This window comes from Anser brachyrhynchus (genome assembly GCF_964034855.1).
Source record: "Anser brachyrhynchus genome assembly, chromosome: 3".
NCBI lineage: Eukaryota > Metazoa > Chordata > Aves > Anseriformes > Anatidae > Anser > Anser brachyrhynchus.
In genome coordinates, this window is record NC_137696.1 from 11,732,421 (window position 1) to 11,754,551 (window position 22,131).

A 22,131-nucleotide genomic window follows, 5' to 3' on the forward strand; every position below is an offset into this window, starting at 1 on the left:
AAGTGAGAGCTTCCTGAGTGTTTGGCAGCTGGACAAGCTGGAGTTTGACCCTTTATCTGGGCTGATATGTCTGGGGACTAGTTTTGGGTCTTCTGCAGCTGAGAACTAGACTGCTACAATTAGAGCACCAGAGCTGGACCTTGCTACACAGGGTTGTAACAGATGCATTTTTCCATGTGGGAACAGCAGTACTAAATGGGAAATAGATCAGTATTTTGTGGTACCTGCGTTGAAGTTTCTGTAATGGGGAAAACAAGCCCTCTCTGCTCAGCTAAGGCTGGTGGACTCTCTCTGCACCCTGCCACTGCCTCCATCCTCATGTAGAAGGATTGCACAAATGCGCTTGTTCAACACAGGAGTACTCCACTATCAGTCTCCCCAGGACTTCGTAGCTTGACTCAAAACTGGGATTTGCTTTGTGTTTAAAATAGAGAGCTTACAGAAGGACATAATGGACCTGGTGTTACGTCTGTGTTACTAAAGGATGAAACACTTTTCTAAATGTTCTGCTACTGCATTACACCAAGCTGTTGGATGTGATAGAGGAATGATTGAATGAAATTCTGAGATGTTGTATAGGGAATCAGAGATCCTGAGGTTGTTATGGTTCCTTTTGTCTATACTATCTATCTCTTTTAAGGCATATGGGGTAAAATTAAAACCACATCTCTTTCCCTTCTCTACAACAGATATTTCTGGTTCGGAAATCTGCAAGACTACAGAAGAAGGTCATATCTCTGCGTCTGCCCAGAGACTGTGGGTCCTGCCTAAAAGAATTTGCAATAAAAGAAAGCACATACAGTAAGTTTTAAGTTATAGAACTTTCAGCTATTTGTCACCCTGCATAAGCCAATAGCAGTCTGCGTTGGTGAAACCTACAGCAGAAGATATCCAGTCACAAAAATTGTGTCTCAGACTGCCTGCCATGCCATCTGCTGAGGTCAAGAAGGATTGTATGGGCAACTCTGCAAGTGGGTCAGGCATACCCAGGGGAAGGGAAGATATTCTGAAGTCTGTGTTGGACCTGGTTAGAATATTTCTCTCCTATGCCTTGCTTATTCAGGGATTAGTTGGTAATTGTCTAGTTACCGACTTGTGTAGAAACACAGGCTGTAATCCTGTCTGCTATCAATGAATTGTCCTCACATTTCTTCATTGTACTGAGGTGACTGTTCTTATATCTATAAATTTTTGTCTATAATTTTTGTTCTCTTTTAAAATGCAACGAATAGGTGGATTTTAACTCTTTGCTAGAACTGCTTGTGATGTGAGATCAATAATGACTTGATGTTTATTCACGGTTTTCTAATAGAAATGTTAGAATTCAGTCAGTTTCAAAACAATACTGCACTCATCTCTTTTGAGAGAGGATGTGAAAAAAATGTTGTAGATGTAGAAATGAAAAAGGAAGCTGCAAGTGGTGAGTGTAGTGGTGCAGAAACTGCAAATGGAGCAAAGGGGTTTATTTTAACAAGACAGTGAAAACTGCAGACAATCACTGACAATTTCAGTTAAACTGCCCTGAGTCAAAGGGTCTGTAATTGACTTCTATTAGTGACGTAAGTTAATTTCATCTGAGTTTTTCCTTTCTTCCTATCCCTTCTTTCTCCAGCAACAAAAAATTGCGTGCCTGGTTTTGGTTCCAGTTACAAACAAGGAATGACAAAGAGAAGAGAAAGCTGTCAGTGATAGGGTTGTCCTTTTTGGTTTTGTTTTGTTTTGTTTGTTTTTATCCAGATACAAAGTAGGCGCTCTCACATAAGTGAATTATTATTTGTGGAAAGCTGCTTGACTGGCAGTAGTACAGATGTATTTAATCTGTGAGATCTATGGTTGAGTCCTTAGGCATGTGTTATACTAGTGAATTCTTTCATGAGTAACATTTTACCACAAGGGGGAAGTATCTTCTGATACTTTTTACTCACCATTCCTGTTTGAGGTTTTCACTGTAGTCTGGGATCTGAACATACATCTCCTCTTAACAACCTTCCCAACTGCCAAGGTCACTTGCGTGTTGACTATCTGAACTGTTAATACATCTCTTAAAGAAATACCTTTTTCTAGGCACATGAATGGCCAGCTTGACCTGTCTTTCAGTGTAAGGTTTAGGTAAAAAATGTACCTGACTTAAGTTTTGCTCTGGTTTGTGTGCAGACTTTATAATCGGTAGCACTGGGACCTTGCTTTAGGAGCTGACTTTGTAACATGGAGTACTGACAAAATTACATTGCTGCTACTCACCAAGAGGTATTGCTGATGTAACTGAAGCTCTTGCATGGCTTTTGGCTTTCCCTAGCAAGCCATCTAGACTGAAATGAGGGGATCTGCCTCATCTTCCCCCCTCCCCCCACAGTGACTTGGCTTTTTTGACGTAAAGATGGGCTGGAGCAGTCAGACTCTACATTCACCCCTTTGTAGAAGTCATCTGAGGCTACAAGAGACCAGCATTTGTGTACTTAAGGAACCCGTCTTATGCTGCCATTGTATTTCATAAATGGCCTTCTGTTGTCCTGGTCTCTGTCATGTGCTGAGGTAGAAGATCTAGATTGTGTCATGGCAGGAGCTTCTTCTGCTTGATATCTTGTAGTCCTTGGGCGAGGTTTGTCAGTGTAATCAACGAGACTTAAAATTAGGCATATTAGTACACAGGGTAAAACAAAGCCTCAGTTGTTGATTTGTTGTCTGTTGGCAAAAACTCGTGCAATTCTAATAACTATTCTGTTAACTGATCTGTTTCCCAAAAATCAGACCATATGTTTTGAATGATAAAACAAACCCACCAGCAAGACTATATTTTTGAAAAGGGCTTTAGCAGAGACATGTACTCCTCCAAACAGTTGTTCTATGTTAACCATACAGTGGCTAGTTTGATGGTGCAAGCTTACTAATTTTATGCAAAAATCAGAGATGAATTTAATTAAGCTTTTTCTAAGAAAGACTGGGTGGATGTGTGACTCAGTACCTTTTTGTAACTTTCTTTGCAGCATTTTCCTTGGAGGGCTCTGGAATAAGTTTTGCTGATCTATTCAGGCTCATTGCTTTCTACTGTATTAGCAGGTAAGATGGTGTTATGTTTTGTGGGAATTTCTTGCAGTAGGTACACAATGTCGGTACAAGGAGTCAAATATTATGTCTGCATATTTTGTCTATGATGATGATCTAGACTGAATTGTCTGTAGTATGATGTGGGCAGTGTCTCTTCAAATACTTTTTAGCTTGCCAATCAGTCTTCTTCATGTGCTTGATTTGAATTTGCTTGAAGCTCCAAGAACCTGGTATTGTTTGCTGTTGTTTTTTAAACAATTAAACATATAACGAAAAGAATATTTGTGATAAAAAATGATGTCTTTGCTACAACAGATGGTTGACTTGTTTGCAGCCTTAAAAATAGTAATAAAAATTATTCCAGCATCAGCCGTATGTAGGATTCCTGTGCTCTGTTTGCTGTCATTTACTCTTAATTATATAGGTACTTATACCTACAGATTTTGCAGTTCAGCAGGTACTATTGCTTGATGATGTAATGGTACCAGTGGGGTGGACAAGAGGTATGCTGTTGGTTGATGGTAGTACTCACACAACGTACATATGGTTAAGTAGCTTTGTCCCTTAAAAACTGTCTGAAAAACTTTTTACACTAGATTTGGCTTATGTTGTTGATCACCTTTCATGCATCTCCCTTTAAACATCCATTGACCATCTTGTATGCAGTGAAAAACTGCATGTGAGAATGAGTTACTAAGACTTGTTCAAATGAGGTGTGTTTTCAGCCTGGGACAGAATAGGATCAATACATCCTAGCTGAGAACTGTTTAGGGTAGCTGCCAAAGTATTCATTTATTTTTTTTATTCTGAGAAAATTGAATTCAACGTTGAGAACAATTAACAGTGTATTCAGAAGATAAGAAGCTTAGTTGAAGAATTAAAGGCAGATGACAATTTGCATCTCACTGGTGTGCTTGTAAAAAAAACCAGGTGTAAAAATATATGCTGTAATGGGAGAAAATATAGGGTGGGGCAGTGGAAATGAGCCCCACGAGAGTCCTGGGGACTTGAAACTCATTTGTATTTCACACTCCTTTCCAATGTAAAGGAACCCTGGGGCTGGTAATGTTTTTGTTGTGTATTTAAGGCTCTTACTACCAGCCATAGCTCAAGAAGAAAGCAGGAATCAGAGCTTAGCCATAGCATGTGTTGAAAACAAAGGCGTTTAAAACTTTGGATATTGTTTTGAAAATTATTGTTATTTTTCTCTTCCACAACAGGGATGTCCTTCCGTTCACCCTGAAGTTGCCTCATGCTATTGCTGCAGCAAAGACAGAAGTTGAACTTGAAGAGATTGCTCAGCTTGGACTGAGTAAGTAGTTATCTACACAGATGTCATTCCCTGCAGCATTGCTGTAAGCTTGAAAAAATAGGCTATATCAGTAAATAGCTCGTATTGGTCATTGATGATCCAAATTTCATTTGGAAAAGCAAGCTTCTCTTACTGGGAAGGCCAAACCGTGTACTTGCCAAACAGTTACCTTGGTGGTTTTCCTTCCTTCTGTGTCTTCGGTGATATTCTTTTCCGCGTTAGTACTGTTTCCTTCCTTCCTTCTCTGTGCAGCCCTCAGACTGATGTAAAGCAAGCCTCACATCCCCACGCAAAGTTTCGATGCAGCTTGTCCTTGGAGGGTAAATGTTGGCTGCAGGCTCACAGAGCAAGCACTAGCTTGGTAATTGGCTGTAGCTGCCAGGAGAGTATAGGAACTGAAATTCACTATTAATAAAACTCTATTCAGATTAATATGTGATTATTTATCTTACAGTGATGATTTTGACATCTGTGGCTTAAAGCAGTAGCATGTTAATAAAAGGAGGGGGTGTATACATAGCATCTGCAGACTTTGGTTTGGTGGAACACATTGGTTTGGTGGAAAATACTGTGACTGCTTCAACCAAATACAGGCTCAGTGTAAAATACACCCTGAGCTTGCAGCAGATATAAAGCCTGGCAAGATTTGAACCATAGGCTCAACCCAGATGAATCATTGAGCAACTCCTGCAAAGTGCTGAATGGCTTCATTTCCTTTTGCAGGAAGGGAGGGTTAGCTGAGGGCAGTCTTTTGTCCCAGTAGATTTTTGAGTCATCTTTAATTTAAAAATGGATCCTCAGTAACTCAGGGTTAACACAAGACTCTCTAGCACTGTTTGGTGGGACTTGGCAGCTAAGCTATACACTGGGGAAGTGTTGCATTGCTTTGCATTTAGTTTTGCTGCAGTAGCTCTGACAGGGATTGGTTTTAGAGAGTAGACTAAAGTCTCCCACACTGCTCATCTGCAAGGTTAGATATTTAAATGGAAGTGTGAATTTTCATGGGAATACAGAGTAATGTTTAACTGTTCATTAGATAAATTTTTAGGGAAAAAGGTCTGATTGGGATGCAAGGTGATGAAGATGGTCTCCTTGTGACACCTGGAGGCCTTGAAGGACCATTTAGGCAAGTCTTTTCCATAGGAGATTATCTCCATAGGACATCATAATGGTTGTCCGGATGAACCACACTCTTTGTCCTTGGTACTTGAAAGCACCATGCTTTGCTTGCTCTTGAACCATCTCTGTGTGTCTTGTGTGTTGTTTCTTTAAGATAATGCCTTTGAAAGCTGAGGAGGAGAGACTGATGGATCAGCTTCCAACTTTGTGGTGGTTGCATTTGGGATAAGTTATATACTGTCTACCAGATTAAGCTCACAGCTTCTGTAAGCAAAAGCTAGGCAGCAAAGTTGGGATTTTGATGGAGTTCTGGATGTCCACATGCAAAGGAACACACCAGGAAGTCAGTCCTGCAATGCTGTGGACCCAAGAGATGCGTAAGAACTTCAAGGGGCCCTTCCTGTTAAGCGTGAGCTTTCCTTAAGCAACAAGAAGGCACAAAACATCCTGCTCTGAACACCAAGAGCCTTAGCTCCTGTCAGCGCTCTTTCATGCTCTAGGCTCAGAAGGAGAACTACACAAGGCAGGTCAACAGCACAGAGCCCAGCAAAGCACAGGAGGTAGAACTGGTGGTAAAAGACTTGAGACTGTTGTTAACCTGTCAGATTTCACATGCTAAGCATAAGGTTCCCTCTTTCTGCCTCTATTCTTGTTTGGCCTGCAGTGGTGCTTACCTCGCACATGTTTGTAACAGCCCATGCGGTAGGCATGCTGCAAGCAGGATGTGGAGTCATGGAGCAGGAAAAAACAGGGGCATTGCATGACTCCGTAGAGAAATATGTCTGTCCTTACATATGTTCTCTGGCAGCAGCCTATCACCAGGGGCTGTTCCCTGTCTTCTGCCCTGTAGGCAAGGCCCCACTTGTCAGGCATGGATCCTGCCAAGGAGCATTTGGCGTTCATGCAGTTGGGCCTACTTTTGCTCAACAATCAACATAAGGTATCTTGGCACTAGAGGAAAAGAGGCTGTGTCAAGACTGGCAAACTTGAGCAAAGTCTGCCTTTGGTATTCTTCACTTGTTTCAGTGTGGTTGTTGTCCTCAAGGGCTTGTCTGGTTTCAGTCTTTTTAGTTTCATGAACTGATGGGCTTTACTGTTGACTCAGTTTCACAAACATGCTGATGCTTTGCTGGGACAAGAGGCAGCAGCTGAAACTTGCTGGTTTAGCAGAGGTTTTCCACCCTGTGCTGTTCTGGGATGGCACATTCGGTCTATTTCTGTGCTGCTGAGTATCTAAAACCTCAGACAAACTGTGTCACCATTGCAAACAGGGCTGCAGGCCAGCACTCCTAAGGAGACACCAGCATTTGTTCTGCATAGCTAAAGACTATGTTGCACCCAATGCAGGAAAAAGCGAGCTGTCTTTTCATTTGTAGTTTTGTTTGCTCACTTTAAGAGGAAACAAAATGGAAAATTTCTGTTGTTGTTGTAAGTGGCTGTCAGCTGGTGTAGATCAGCCCAATTCTGTTCTGTTTAATGGAGTGAATTAATACCAGCTGAGAACCTAGGCTTATTCCTCCTGATTGAGATGCTAGTAATTGGTTTTTACTCCATTTTAGCCTCAAATTGCTAAGGATTGCTGTGTTAGTCTCTGTTCCTTTCTGTGATGCTCAGCTTATTTTAAGCCTAATTCTCTGGTCTGATTTGAAACTATGCATTGGTCATGAAATATATAAATGAGTAAGAGCAGCACCAGGAGTATAGCATACAGTTATGTCTGGTAGTGCTTCTAGAGGCTCACTGGGATATTTTTTTCTTGACTTAATAAAAGCTTGTCTGAATTTCATATTACTTGAAGCTGTTTGTGTTGAGCTGAATGTTTTGAAAGCCATCTGTGTGCTTTTTTGCATTCTTACATTAACACAATGATGATTTTTAGACTTTTGGAGGTCTCCGGCTAACAGCAACCCCCTGGATCCTTCACTTCCCCGTAGGCCTGTGCCTTTAGACAGTGCTTGTAAAGGCTCACGTCAGCTCTGCCTTATAAATGGAGTGCATTCTATACGAACCAGAACGCCTTCAGAGCTGGAGTGCAGCCAGACCAACGGAGCGCTGTGTTTCATTAATCCACTCTTCTTAAAAGTGCACAGCCAGGATGTCAGTGGAAGCCTGAAAAGGCAGAGCCTGAGATCTCAGGACTTGAATGGCACTGAGAGGCCTCGCTCCCCACCACCCCGGCCACCACCTCCTTCTATTAATAGTATCCTCACGAGTCCACAGCTTTCCAGGACTATAAAGCAGGCGAGCATGCCAGAAACAGTCAACCATAAGAAAGAGAGAGACTTGGATTTGCTGCAGAATAAACCAGCCCCTATTCCGCCTCCCCGGCTAAAGAAGCAGGCTGTTTGTGTGGAGGTGGAAGGTAGCGCAAAGACTGCAGCGGTAATTCGACCTGCCTGCAGCTCTGTGCCTGTCCCGGAAGCTGCTGGCATTCTGGGCGAAACCCTGCCTGAGCCGGCTCTAGCAGCCTCCAAGAAGAGTGTAGCTACCAGCTCTGAGTCACACGTACCCCGGAATGGAGGCAGGCAGAGGCTGAGCGACATGAGCATTTCCACCTCCTCGTCAGACTCGCTGGACTTCGATCGGAGCATGCCGTTGTTTGGCTATGAGGGTGACACTAACAGCAGCCTGGAGGATTTTGAGGGAGAAAGCGACCAAGAGAGCATGGCACCTCCGTTGAAGCCCAAGAAGAAAAGAAACAGTTCGTTTGTTCTCCCCAAGATTGTGAAATCTCAGCTACGGAAAGTTAGTGGAGTTTTCAGTTCCTTCATGACCCCCGAAAAGAGGATGATTAAGAAGATTGCAGAGATGTCTCAAGATAAACGCACTTATTTTGGGTGCCTAGTGCAGGACTATATCAGCTTTCTCCAGGAAAACAAGGAGTGCCACGTTTCGAGCACTGATATGCTGCAAACGATTCGGCAGTTCATGACCCAAGTCAAGAATTATTTGTCCCAAAGCTCCGAACTTGATCCCCCAATCGAATCACTGATTCCAGAGGACCAAATAGGTAAGGAACGTTGTGCTGTATTTTGGGGGAAGGTAAAAATGTATAATCTATGTTTATAGTGATGGGTTTTGTGCTGGTCTGGGAAGGTGAGGTTGACTCTGCTAGCAGAATTCAAGCTGGTGAGTATTTGAATTGTCTTTGGGGGGGGGGGGGGGGGGGGAGGTGGAACAAAACCCCAAACCATAACTCAGAGCTATGCTACAAAGTTATTCGTAAAAATTAAAAAAAATCCATAAAATAACAACAGTGGTTGTTGAACTTTTTACCCATGATTTTTTTTTTTAATCTGCAGTACTGTTAATGATACATGCACCAGCAAATAAGGGATTTTGTATTTTTTTTTTTTCCTCAGTTGGGCTCATACATTTCTAGATGCCTTGGACCAAAACTGTGGCAATTTTAACTATATGTTAAGTATGCATTGTAGCCATACAAGAATTTATTAGAAACTGGTGATGGTTAAGAGCAGAGAGGCATTGTGTAGCAATTTACTTTGAAAATAAATTTAATTCATCCCAACAGTCTCATTCACCCCTAGCAAAAATGCACTGTCCTCACAGTTGAAGCCAACTAAAAAGTTAGTTTAAAAAACAAACAAACAAAACAAAACAAAACAAAAACACGAGCAAGAGAGAAGGGGATGCTAATCTTGGGATTTTTATACCTCTCTGTTGCATGTATGTGCTTATAAATGGTTGCAGATGAGCTATAGGCTTGAATACATGTTTTATCAACAGGGAGAGACTTGTATATCCACCAAAGTGAAATCATTGTTGCTGCGTAAAATCTCACTGTCCCTCTCTCTGTCTTGTTGAGGTTAAGCAGTATTTGTAAAAGAGCCTATAAGCCACTTTAAGGAGGTAAACATCCCTCAAGGCAAAATACTTTCCTTGTGAGCTCACTTAGTCCAAATTTGCTTGTTTTTCTGCTATAACCCAGTGTCCCAACAGTTCACCCAGTGCAAAACTGGCAGGATAGTTCTTTCTCTGGGAGTAGAGGGTGATTTTATGTTGACATTTCTGTCTGTCCTTGACTGAGAGGAAGTATTCTCATGTAATCTCAACTTCATTTATGCAAAGTCAAGGAAAAGTAAAAAGCATGGCTAAAGCAAATATACACTGAGTGTCCTCCAGACTGAGACTCTTTTGAAGAAGTGTAATGTTCTTGCTAGATTATTAAAGAATATTAGGTGTGTGTTACGTGGAAGAAAAAGGCAAATGGAACAATGTGGGGGGGGGAGGCCTCGTCCCCTGTATTTCTGCAGAATGCTGAATACTGGCTATATGTCATAGGAATACAGAACTGTATTTACTAGTGGTTTGGTCAAAGCTTGATTTGACTTGTACTTTTTGTTGTAAGGGTGTGGTTAAATCAGACTGGGTCTCTGAAGATTGGCAAAATGATATCTGCTTTTAAATGTTTCAGTAGTTTGGAGTAGCTGAAGTTATGAAATGTAATTACGTTGGTTTTCTTCAACGACAGAAAGTCTGGCTCTGGTCATGTGATTAAGTGCAATTAATGTGTAAAGCAGGGTAGTTTAAACAAATGAACTTGCTTTTGAATTGTCTGCTGCCTATTGCTTGAGCCTGGAAACAGCCACAGTGATCAGGAGCATCAGATGTTGCTCATCTCAGCAGATAACTATGTGACAGCAAGATTTAGTCATCCCTAACAGAGATCCCTAACAGAGGACTCTTAAAATGTAGCCCTGCCTGTTATCCGGGTATTTTCTTGACTATTTCAGTACAGAACTGCAGCCGAGATTTTAACTTTGTAAGTAGTCAATTATCCTTTCTTGTCAGCCTATGCTTTTGTGCTGCAGGTGTTGCCTCAATGCGTCAGCCTTTGGCTGGATTTGCAGTGCTGGGAAAATGCTGCTTTTTCTACGTACTGTCCCATGGTGGTAGTGAGTAGATGTCAGAGCTTGGAGGCTCTGGTCAAGCCTGGTGACTGCCAGTCCTTGCCTCCATTTCCAGCCTGCAGGACTGCTCCTGCCAGTCGCCTGCTCTGGGGCACCTGGACTTCACTGTATCCCCCCTGTCTCCTGAATTTCAGTATGTGCTGGAGCAGCAGACCCTCAGGCCTAGTGAAGCCCCTGGTGTCTGGGATTTCTGTGTCTGTTTAATGGTCTTTGTGATGGCATAGCTTTTCCTGTAGAGCTGCTTCTTCACTGAGTTCCAGACTCTTGCAGACAAGAGATGCTGTAGGGAGATCTTCTAAGTTTCACAGTCAGGGAGCTTATCTAACTATTTAATTTCTGCCAAGTCATCAGGAGAATGTGTATCAGCCTCTCTAATGGTTTCTGACAGGTGCCCCTTAATCTCAGCACTGAAGGCTCTTAACCCTTCCTGGAACAGTAGGATTCCTAGCGCTGGGACTGAATTAAGGCTGTTGGCTTTTTATTGTTTGAGACTGAGTGCAAAACAACTTAAAATAAGTAAGTTGTGAACATCTGAATATGTGTCCCCAGCATAAAGACCTGGGCTGGTCAGAGCAGATCCTGTCAGGCCACAGCTGCTTAAGTAGCAGATGTTTGGGAGCTGGTGTTGGTGTCCTCCTTTCCTGGCTGTGAGCAGAAGGGCATCACGTGGGCTCTCACCATCATCAGGTGTCACAAACAGTGCCTGACACCTGAGCAGCTCGAGTCTCAATGCCTGAATCTGGGCCTAGTCCAGGAAATGTCAGGTTTAAATGGTTTGGCAAGAAAGTGTCAACTGGGAAAAGAATGCTGCCTGTTGTTTCTTTTGATATTTCTAACGCATAATTTTCTGACACTGCGTGTTGCAGCAGGCTGGGGAGGGCTCTGACAGACCTGAGGAGCTGGCAGGCGCTCAGGAGCATGGGCCCACTGCTCTGGTGGTGGCAGCTCTGAGCAGCGCTCGAAAGCCTCTGCATGTAGACCAGGAGTCCTGAGGCTCCTGGGAAAGCCTGTTCGCTGTTCCTAGGCCTAGAAGGGTTTCACTTCTGCTGTGAAAAGTCAGTGGGTTACTTGGCCAGTTTACCCCCCGCCCCGTACCACCACCTCCCCTGTTGCTGGGCAGGCAAGCAATCAGCAGTCCCCACTGCAGCAGCTTTTTATGTCTAGGATGTGGTCATATGGCACCTCAGTATTCACATTTTTGGACTGAAAAGCTCGCTTTGTTCATCCTGCCTCCCAGGTCTGATTTCTAGCCCTGTGCAGGTCTGCCTGACCTCTGCAGCTCCAGCTGGCTGGCCTCTGCAGAGTCAGGCCATGCCCATTCTGAGCACGGCAGCAGGACTGCTTCCTGGCATTCAAGCATGACCCTGCTGCTAGGAAATCTTACTGGAGGGTGTATTTTCTTAAGAGCCTGCTGTCAAAATGCTTGCTTCAGGAAAAGGACTGACATCCAGTTTGTCTTCGGCGACACTGCATCCTGCTTGATCATGTTTCATTTTGTGCTTTTGCCTTTGCGTTCTTCTTGCTAAGAACCATAGGTCATACTAATTTTCATTTTTTGTGTGTGTTTGACAGTCAGCTGTTGGTAATTGGGCTCCCAGCAAATGCAGTATTTTTTGCACCCATTCATGTACCCACCTTATAATAATTACAGCTACACCATATTTGATATAGACCTTGTTTGCTTATAGGAAAGTTGCATGGAATAGGGTTGAGGGTCTTAAAAAGGTCAAGATACAGCTCACCAACTGCTCCCTTCTTCTTTGAGCTAATTATCCTAAAGGAATTAGAATGGAATGCCATTATTTCTTCTTGAAAATCCTCATGTTAGCTGGTTTTTAGCACTGGGTTACTTTCTAGGTGCTTAAGCATTTGTTTTGTTTTGCATTCCCCCCAATTTGTTCATCTTTGTACCTTTTGGTGTTGAGCTGGGGCCGACCACTGTTCCCCTGTACTTCTCCTTTCATTAGTGGAGCAGGGGGGTCAGGAAAGCAGGAAGCAGTGGTAAAAGCACTGGGCAGAAACAGTGGGTTCAGTTCTTTCCTGACCATCCATTTGGTTTGCTTTGTGTCTTATTCCCCTGCTCCTTTATTACTACTTTTTGAAGAGAACACACACTCACCACACAGCCATGGGGTGAGTTTTAAATAACCCATGGCTTGTCTGATTGAAGCAAAACGAACCTAAAACCAATGTCTGTGACTCACTGCTGTGCTTTATGTAAGCAAAGTGAGGGGGAGGTTTATCTTGGAGACCTTTCTTCCCTGGTCGCTTGTCGGCATCTACCAGGAACAAGACACCTGGCCATCCTGACATAAACTGTAGGTTGGTATTAGTGTCAGCCTACAAACACACAAGGTACTAGTGAAAATCTAAAACAAAGCAAATGCAGTATAGTCAAATGTCCTGCATTTGCATGCCTGTGGTGTAACAAAGCAATCTTTTGCTTTCAGACTCCCAAGCGATGATGTTGCTTATGCAGAATGGTGCCTTTTTGTGATGGATCCCAGGCTCGTTCTCTCTCTCCACTGAGTCCTATTACAAAAGAATGGTTTGGCCATTATCAGTGATAAACAGGGCTTGTGTGTAAATCTGGGGACTGGAAACTGACAGGTAATCTCAGTGGAGCAATGCTAGCTGTTAACAGGGAACAGAGAAGGCTTTAAATTCACAGTTTAGAGAAGGTTTTAAGGTGACATCCTGGAAGAGGTGAGCAAGTACAATTCCAGGCAGTGAGGGTTGTAAAGAGGGTGCATAAGGACATTTACTATGACTAATATGTTGTTCTCTCTAGATTCAGATTTGTGTGGTTTTCAGTGAAAAAAAATAACAGCATGTCAGCATAGGATACAGATGTGTTTCCACAAGTCACAACGAAACTAGCTGGCTGGCTTTGCAATTCATTTATCAAAGCATTTCCAGTTCCCATTTTGAGGCTAGAGGCTAATTATAAATGGTATTTACCATTTCAGGATCACTAAATGGAGCCTAACTCAAATTATTATTAATTTTTTTTCTTTTGTCTGTTTAGTTTTTTGAAATATTGAGCACCCTGGGATTATTTGATATTTAAAAACAAATTGATTTTACTGTAGTAAGGAGCGGGTTCTGTTCCTGGTTTGGGTCTGAGAAATATGCAGAGCTATTAACTGAAAGGATCAGTCCTCGATCCTCAACCTGTAGACGTTAATTTGTCTGGGAGACCCTCCTATACTTTTTATGGCCATTAGAAATAGTGAAAGCTGCTGCTGGCAGGGAATCATTTTGTGGGATCAAATCCTGGAGCCACTTTCTTTGAAAGGGCCAGTAACAGCAGTTCAGATGAAAGGGTAAATAGTTGGATGGTCTGATCCCAAACATGGTTATAGGTGTCCAGTGATGGTGAATATTGGTCTAAGACCCAGATCACAAGGAATGCTGTCCTTCTGGGCTTTAATAATAGTACAGATTATTATTTGAATGTTGTTATTAATGAATTACTACCTGATGTACTGTGTCCAGTTGTGCACCCCGAAGGTCAGTAGAGACACACACATGACCTGGAAAGAGTCCAGTGCAGGGCCACTGAGGTGAGTGAGGGCCGGGAACACCTCTCCTGCCAGAGAGGCCAAAGGGCTGGGGGCTGCACAGCCTGGAGAAGAGGTCAGGGTATCATCCCATCCATGCCTTATAAACACCCGAAGGGAGGTGCAGAGCCAGGCTCTTCTCAGTGGTGCCTGGAGACAGCACAAGAGGCAGCAGGCACAAACTGGAATGCAGGAGGTGCCCCTCAAACACCAGGAGCACTTCTGTGCTGGGCAGGTGCCGCAGCCCTGGCACAAGCCAGGTCCTGGAGACCTTCAGGAGCCGCCTGGACGTGGTGCTGAGCGCCCTGCTGGGGCTCGGGTTGGGCTATTAATAAATCTATTAATAGTTTTAATATTAATTAGGATAAATATGGATATTATTGACCATGGGGGGAAAAACCAAAACACTCCGATCTTTATGAATCTTGCTATGCTTTTGGCCTCATCAGCTTGCTAAAGTTTGCCACTTTTTAACTTGAAGGCAGAACTCTGTGGTTCTTACGCTTGTGCCAGAAATGCATAAGGGAGAAGAAAAGGGATTTTTTGTTTGTTTTGCCTTGAATATATATATATATATAAACTACTAGAAATACCAACAACAAAGAAAAAAAACATGGATACATTGTCATGTCTTACTTCCTTATTTATTGGCTACTTATATGCAAACCTGCTACATTAATTCCCAGTCTTTCCTCTGTCCTTACCAAGCTGAGACAGTGTTAGTGTCTCTTTGGAATCTCAGCTTTGTGGTTTCATTTGTCTCCTATTAGCTGTAATACAGATGCTGAACAGTACTGAAAGATGCTTTACTAGATAGCCAATCCTGTTTTTATCTATTCAACCTGTTAACAGCACAGATACCCTCAAGAAGAGCCTTGAGCAGTGATCCCTTAGCAAGTACTGGGATGCTTTTCCATCTTTTATTTACCAAGGAAGGGAGCTGCTGCACACTGCCTTGTGCAGAGCTTTGAGCACAGCTGCGTGAATTATCTGCTCTCTTCCTCTGGGTTGCTGCAAATCGGTTTGAGTTCCCTGAGGAACTGTGGAATGTAGACTGGGTAAATTTGAAGTGGTTTCTAGACGCTGCTTTTGTAGCCTGTGGTGAACTGCAGATAATAAAGAACTGCCACCTCCCCATCTTGCAGTGCTGTAAAAATACGACTGATCTGTACTGGAAGCTGCAGGAGTGGCACTAACTTGCTGAGGGCAGAAGATCTGAGGCTTCCACTTCTTGCCAACAGATAACAACAAGCCTGGCACCCACCAAGGAATTTTCCTACAAAGCCTACCAGCGGTATCCAGCCCTTTCAGCCTCTGGAGATGGGCAGCAGAAGGAGCTCACTCCGTACTGATACTGCAGGCAGCAGCTGAACCAGCCCCAGGCTAGAGCCTGTAGGGATTGGTCACAGAAGCGTATGGGTCTCGTACCCCAGGGTAGCTCCCTCGCTATCAGACCAAGTCTTCATACTGAATTCTTCACAGTTTCTTGAGCATCCTGTGACCAAATGTGGTGGTGACCAAAGTCATCAAGATGACTAACTTTCTGTGTGCAGAACTGGGTGAAAGCCTATGGTAGCTGAATTTCATGGGGATAGAGAGTTCTCTCGCTTAATATGTTTATGGCAGCACTGACTGCTTTATTCTGACTTAAACGAGACCAGGCAGTTGGAATGCAGACTGCAGAGGTGTTCCGCTTACAAGCAAAGCAGTTAGTGTTTTTGCTATTCAAAAAATTGTGGACAGGCAGTAAAAACAAAATAAACAGAATAGCCAGAAAATTCAGTATCAGTGAAGCTAATAGGGAGCTGTGTGTACTCTGGAGAAATGTAGTCAGCTAGCATACCTGTAGGTGAGATTTGTGTGTTTCTCCTGGTGGAAAAATATTTCTTCCCCATGGGCCCTGAGGACAACTTTGGTGATGGAGGGAGAGGTGGTTTTGGTCACTGCAAGGGAAAGTGGTGCTTCTGCTTTGCTGGGCTTACTGGCTGGGTTTGGCATGGCTGTCAGTGGCAGCTGTGTGGCTCTACCAACTACAGCAGATAAGGATGAGCCATTTGAAATGTTGACACTTGTTGCAGTACAATTGGTGGTGGTGCTGTTTGGATGGGAAGCTGGGTCTGCTCTTCGCAGTGTGATGGTCCGTTGTGATCATCTGTCAGACTGGTCATACCTTTACTGGTGACTGTAGGGAAACCTGGAAAATCAGAGGGCAAACACTGGTCCTCATGTCTGCTCTTTTTCCCTTCCAGCAGCTCTTGCAATCTGCGTGGTGATAGTAACCCAGACGCCTTTAAAGCATCAGGGAATAAAGCAGACCTGGCTTTGCCATGTCCATGAGTGTCTCAGGAAGGGAAAGTAGCAACAAAAAGCTACAAGAGTCCCAGTGGAATTGGGGAAAGGGAGATGGGAACTTGCAGTACAGTCAGAAATTTGGGAATTGCATGCCAGATAAACGCAGAATAAAGGCTATGTATGGAGCAAAGGCACCATAAGAGAAGTAGGTGTGGAAAAGAGAGGTAAGACATGAAAACCCAAAAAGAAAAATGGCTGAACAAGGATAAAATAAATGTTGTCTGAAAGAATAAGGCAAAGAAAATAGAAGTAACTGCTTGTTGGAAATAAGTCTCGAGCTGTAGAAATAGTCTGCAATTTCTAAAAGTAAGGGGGAAAAAATGAGGGGAGAGAAGGAACAGATTGCAGTCTATGAGAAACACATAGGAAGAAGCAAAGGGTTTAATCTGAAATTAAAGGACCCCAGAAAGGGTACAAGGTTGATGAAACTAATGAGTCACCGTTAATATCAGGAATGTCCACTGCAAGCTTGTATATAAATGTGTGATGGAGCAGTGATGCCGGGCCTCTCCTCTTCCCACCGCTGGTCCCTGTGTTCCCCAAGTACGTCTGCCTACCCTGGGTTTCTGTCCTGCCCTGTGGTCAGGGTGTGTTGGGGCAGTGGCCAGGCTGAAAGGTCCCCAGTTCCTTTCATGCTTGTGGGAGTTGCGTATGGTGCAAATAATGAATGCAAATAATTAACGTGAGCTATGCTGCCATACGGATACTTAGTGGGAGAGGAAATTAGCTTATGAAGTGAAGGTTTGCAGGGTTTGCTATTGATGTGGTCATAACTTTGAAAGCAGAGTTATGAATGTTAAACTTGAGTAGAACAAGAATTTAAAAATAAAGAGTGTTTACTGTACCACGTGCACACTATTGCCAAAGAAAGAACTTTAAAGTTGATGACAAAGCTGTATGTAATCTTGCATGATGAAATCTGAAACGGGACAAACACAGCTTGGTTTTCATTTATAGTTTAAGGCCCATAATCTGTCCAAGTTCATAAAGATCTTAAAGCTGAGCCAAGTTTTTAGGAGACCTTGAGTTACAGTTTGATGGAAACAATGCAAAAAAGATAGGACTTCTTGCCAAAGCAGACAGAAGTTATGTTTTTGACCGTGTTTTAAGTTTGGGAGTTAGACTAAGCTCAAAGTAAAATAAAACTCAGACTTCTGGCCAACAAAAGAAAAAAGTGAACTGGAGCCACAGCTCTTCTTTGTCAGTCTGTAAACTCCAGTCTGTGGGTTTATTTGTCATTGCTGGTGGTGGTTGGTTTGTTTTGTATTTTACCAGATTGCCGTAAATAAAAATGCAATACAGATTGTGCTCTGCATTCTTGTTTTCTTGTCAACAAACATCTGGAAACTCAGCCTGTGTAATAAATTGACCTTGGCATTTTTTTTCTCTACAATGTCTCTTTTGGAAATGGTTGTATTAACACTTGCTCTGCTCTAGAGGAGGGAATCAGCTGGGCTTGTGTTTCTTGTTGCAGATGTTGTCTTGGAGAAGGCCATGCATAAGTGCATTCTGAAGCCGTTGAAGGGCCACATTGAAGCGATGTTGAAAGAGTTTCATACTGCAGATGGTTCTTGGAAACAGCTTAAGGAAAACCTGCAGCTGGTGCGCCAGAGGAATCCTCAGGAGCTGGGCGTGTTTGTTCCAACACCAGACTTTGTGGATGTTGAAAAGATTAAAGTCAAGTTCATGACCATGCAGAAAATGTATTCGCCTGAAAAGAAAGTCATGCTGCTGCTGAGAGTTTGCAAATTGATTTACACTGTTATGGAGAATAACTCAGGTATGATGCTTCTCGTGGTTCAGGCTCACTGAACTTCCAAACCTGGAACTGGGGATTGTCTTTTGATGCAGGAAATTAGACCACCTGATTTTGCAGATATGTCTCTCCTCCTGGAATTCTTGTAGCATATCTCCTTGCCATTTTCAGAGGGGTTCTTCCTCTCTACTTCTTTCCTGGTATCTCTGATGTGTCTGGCAGCACATCTACAAATTCAATGTGAAACAGTTGTGAGGCAGCTTAAAAAAACATACTTGCTTCACTGTAGGCTTCTGAAACTGTCAGGCTGTGATGTGAGCCTTGAATTCTCCACTGAGTAAAAATGAGTGTTTTTCTGGACATTTTAATTGAGGGTACACTCAGTATTTCAGTATAGTCATTCAGTGGCGTGTATTCAATAAAACAACTACAAAGTTTCTCTGTTAATAGGTGGTCAAAATTACCCTCTGATCCATTATTTTTGGCTTACTGTGCCTCTGAATGTTCTCATTTGGACACTTTTTTCCTGTTTTTGGAACAGCAATAACATATACTGTAGCTTGTGTCAGAAAATGACATTGAAACCTAGATAATGAAATGGAACTACAGACCAGTAGGAACTGCTGAGTAGTCAGTGAAATAATTAAAGTACTGTGCTGGTTGGCACGATTTCATGGGTGCAACTCTGTTGCCCAGAGTCTTATTGTACACTGCTCTGGTAGGTCATGAGTTTAGATGGGCAGTGCTGGTAGTATGGGGAGATTTTTTCCTAAGCAAATATAAACTGCTGCAGGTGGTAGGTACTTTGCTTTCTAAGTGAGTACTGAGTCATCGAGTCTGCAGCTGGGTCTGGTGCTGATTAAGGTGTCTGCTTTCTTTTGAGATGAATAGTGAAAGCTTGTGGTCGTTAAAGACCCACAAGCACTTTTGTGGCATGTAGGTCCAAGCTCCTGCCCAGCTTATATTCTGTGCAAATACCTGCATTTTAAAATGGATGTAGGAATCTTGGCCTGAAGTGCTGTAGACTCCTTTCTCTTTGCTGTTATCGTATTGAGTAAGGTGTTTCCAACATGTAGAATTATTAAGAGGCTGCTGCTGGTTAATGCCTACACTGAGGGGCTTGAGCTAGGTGTGGCACATGTTCTTGGGTTGTCTTGTTTTGTCCTGTGAAGTTGGTGAAAGATGGCATTGAGTGTCTGCTTCACCACGTGCTCCCATACAGTGAATGGTGTAATATTTGGAGGGTGTGCTTCAGGTGGCGTAACTTTAGATCAGCCCTTCAATCATCCGGAGTTTCATCAAAGATTAAGGTGGCTCCTGCTCTTGTTGGCTTGAAGTGGTCATCACACCAGTTCTGCAGTTAACGTAGTTTGGCCAGATTCAGCGATTTGGCCCCATAGTATTTTCTAAACAAAGTTTAAATGCAGTAAATGTGATAGGGAGCACAAACAGATGTAGGTAGCCATCTGTGCTTTAGCCATGTGCTGCTTTTGCTGATGGTGCTTCACCAGCCAGTTGGGGATGATTTATGAGGCTTTGCTCACTAGTATTTTTAACTGTGATAGATCAAGAAAAGGAGCTCAGTTTTCATGTGAAGTCTAATAGGCTTTTATATTCAGGCCTCTCTGCTGAGATTGAAATTCAGACTGGTATTTGTGGCTACATCTTTCCAGAAAGTAGATGTCCCCTGCATTGAAAAGGAAAATGTCTGTTCATCTTCTCTTAGCCTGTGATAAAAGTGGAGTGGAAGCCAGTCTGGATTTCAGGATTAGCAGCCTTTTGGGAGTTGACCAGTTGAACTGATTCCAAGGTGAATCCAGTCTTTACATTCCCTCGCATGCTTCAAGGCATGCATCATCAGATTTGTGCTCATTGGAAATAAGGGATCAAGCTAGCGTGAGTCTCCTGTCCATTGAGTGCCAGATCACAGAATCATCTAGGTTGGAAGAGACCTCCAAGATCACCTAGTCTAACCTCTGACCTAACACTAACAAGTCCTCAAGATGAGAGATGACATTCTCTTTGCCACATGTTGAGAACAGAAGGCTGTAGAGCAACATAAACTTGTTGGTCAGAAAAGGCGGCAAAACAATGCTTTGCTTTCAGACAACGAAACTGGTAAAAAAAAAAAAAAAAAAAGTTGTCTATCTCTGTGCTCCTTTCACCCCAGGGAGGCTATATGGAGCTGATGACTTCTTGCCTGTGCTGACATACGTATTAGCCCAGTGTGACATGCTGGAGCTGGATACTGAGATTGAGTACATGATGGAATTGCTGGACCCATCTTTGCTGCATGGAGAAGGTAATGTTCTTATTTATTTTTATTAGAATTGGGCAAAGAACTAGGGAAGGGGGACTTTCTATCACAGTGTAGCTGCTGTTACCTTGTTCATGTAGAAGTACTTTCAAGGGGAGTGCTAAAGCCAGTGGTGCCGATAGCTTAACAAGAGAACATCCTAATTCTTTCCATCTTACAGTAAGAGTTGGTTTGCTTGAGGTGTATAGGCTTCAGTGATCAGGGAAGCTACCGGTATATACTCCTTTATGAGGGAATATCTTGGTTCATGACTTGGCAAGCAAACACAAGCACTGTGCAGATGCCAAATGTGTTTATCCTTCAATGCCTGAAAATATCCTGAGGGGTAATATCCTATAGGGCTGCAGCATTCAGTTTAGTTGTGACACATAATGGGGCTTGGCTTTGGTGCTTTGTGGAGAGCTTTTTCTTGGAGAGCTCTGAGCCAGGGCAGCACTTTTGAGAACACATCCCCTTTGGTGGTCTTCGCTTCTTCCCAATAGTCATTTCTCACAAAGCATTTTTATGAGCCCTAGGAATATATTTACTAAGGTTACTAAGGTACTCTTGACTTGTGGCTGAAATCCAGTATCCCTGCTACCTTTCAGCTTTGTGGAATTGCTGTATTCTCTTATACGTTGGTATGTATGAAAGAGCCTTGCCAGGATTCCTCCCATCAATGAGGACCATCAGCTCTTCCTAGTGCATCGTCTAGGAGTGTTTGCATGGAAAATACTTGAGATGCGAAACTGGAGATCGTGAACACGCTTACAGTTATCAAACTATTGAGTCATGGTGTTTTTAATTCAGCAAAAGAAGTCCAGCTGTTGTTTGGCCCTGTCTTCAGCACCAGCTGAACTATGCTGTGCAGGAAAAATTGTTTAGTGCTTTGGGGTTTTGCAGTTCAAATGTAATGCGTTGTCCAGTTTGGCTCATAGGTCTTGTATGTGTTTGTGTATAAACTCTGTTGCAAAGCTAAAGGCCAAGAGAATGCTGTTCTGATATGCTGAAAATTGCATACAGTATGAGCAGAGCATAGAGTATGTCTTTGAATCACTCCATCAGTAGACTGTCCTGATTCATAGTTGTACTCTCCCATGCAAATAATTAAAAATTAAAACAAATGAGAGGCATGTCTTTTGTTTCCAGTGGTTGTTGAGGACTGTTATCTTGTGCTGAGACTGTTTCCTTTGTGACCTGCAGCTTCTTTTGTATGTCAGCAACTCCATCTTGTCTTTAAATGTATTCTCTACTCCTGTAATGACAGTGATGTATGTAAGGAGGACTGCAGACATCACCTGCTGAACTAGATGGACATTATGGGGAATGCAAAAAGGTGAAAAAAACAGAGTTGTCTTTTTAAAAATGAGCACACTCTGGGATGTTTCCAGAGTGTGAGTCTAAATCTGTCATTACTTCATTGCCACTAAACATAATTGCTTTTGTGTTCCTGAACAGTGGTAGACTGACTTCCATTTCATTTAAACAGTTATGTTTACTGCATCAATTCTCAAAGCTTGGGAAGGGAGTAAATGTTTGGAAATTGTTGAGGAGAAAACTCTTGTTCCAGCTTTGTAAAAATGTTCAGGAATAAAGGAGCATCTTACACGAGTCACATAAGTAACCAGCTATCCCCAGTGCTACTGGACCCAGAGTTAGATATTACTGTACCGCTTGATAATATGGAGTGCGTGTAACTACTACTGCATCTCTTAACATACCATGCAATAGGTAGCAGGAGAATTAGCTGTTTATAA

General features: G+C 42.8%; 1 protein-coding gene across 26 annotated transcripts in view; it reads left to right on the forward strand.

Annotated features, from left to right (window-relative positions):
- RIN2 (Ras and Rab interactor 2) overlaps positions 1 to 22,131 on the forward strand; it is a 344,774-nt gene that overhangs the window by 317,455 nt on the left and 5,188 nt on the right. For 25 of the 26 annotated variants that reach the window (XM_080584982.1, XM_080584979.1, XM_080584960.1 and 22 more), the window contains 6 exons: positions 690 to 801; positions 2,985 to 3,057; positions 4,266 to 4,357; positions 7,356 to 8,486; positions 17,797 to 18,102; positions 20,249 to 20,380. In XM_080584982.1, coding sequence (XP_080441108.1) covers positions 690 to 801; positions 2,985 to 3,057; positions 4,266 to 4,357; positions 7,356 to 8,486; positions 17,797 to 18,102; positions 20,249 to 20,380 — 1,846 coding nt within the window. Of the gene's footprint in view, positions 1 to 689; positions 802 to 2,984; positions 3,058 to 4,265; positions 4,358 to 7,355; positions 8,487 to 17,796; positions 18,103 to 20,248; positions 20,381 to 20,982; positions 21,711 to 22,131 lie in introns of all 26 variants that reach the window. The other variant, XR_013948440.1, reaches the window with a different exon arrangement.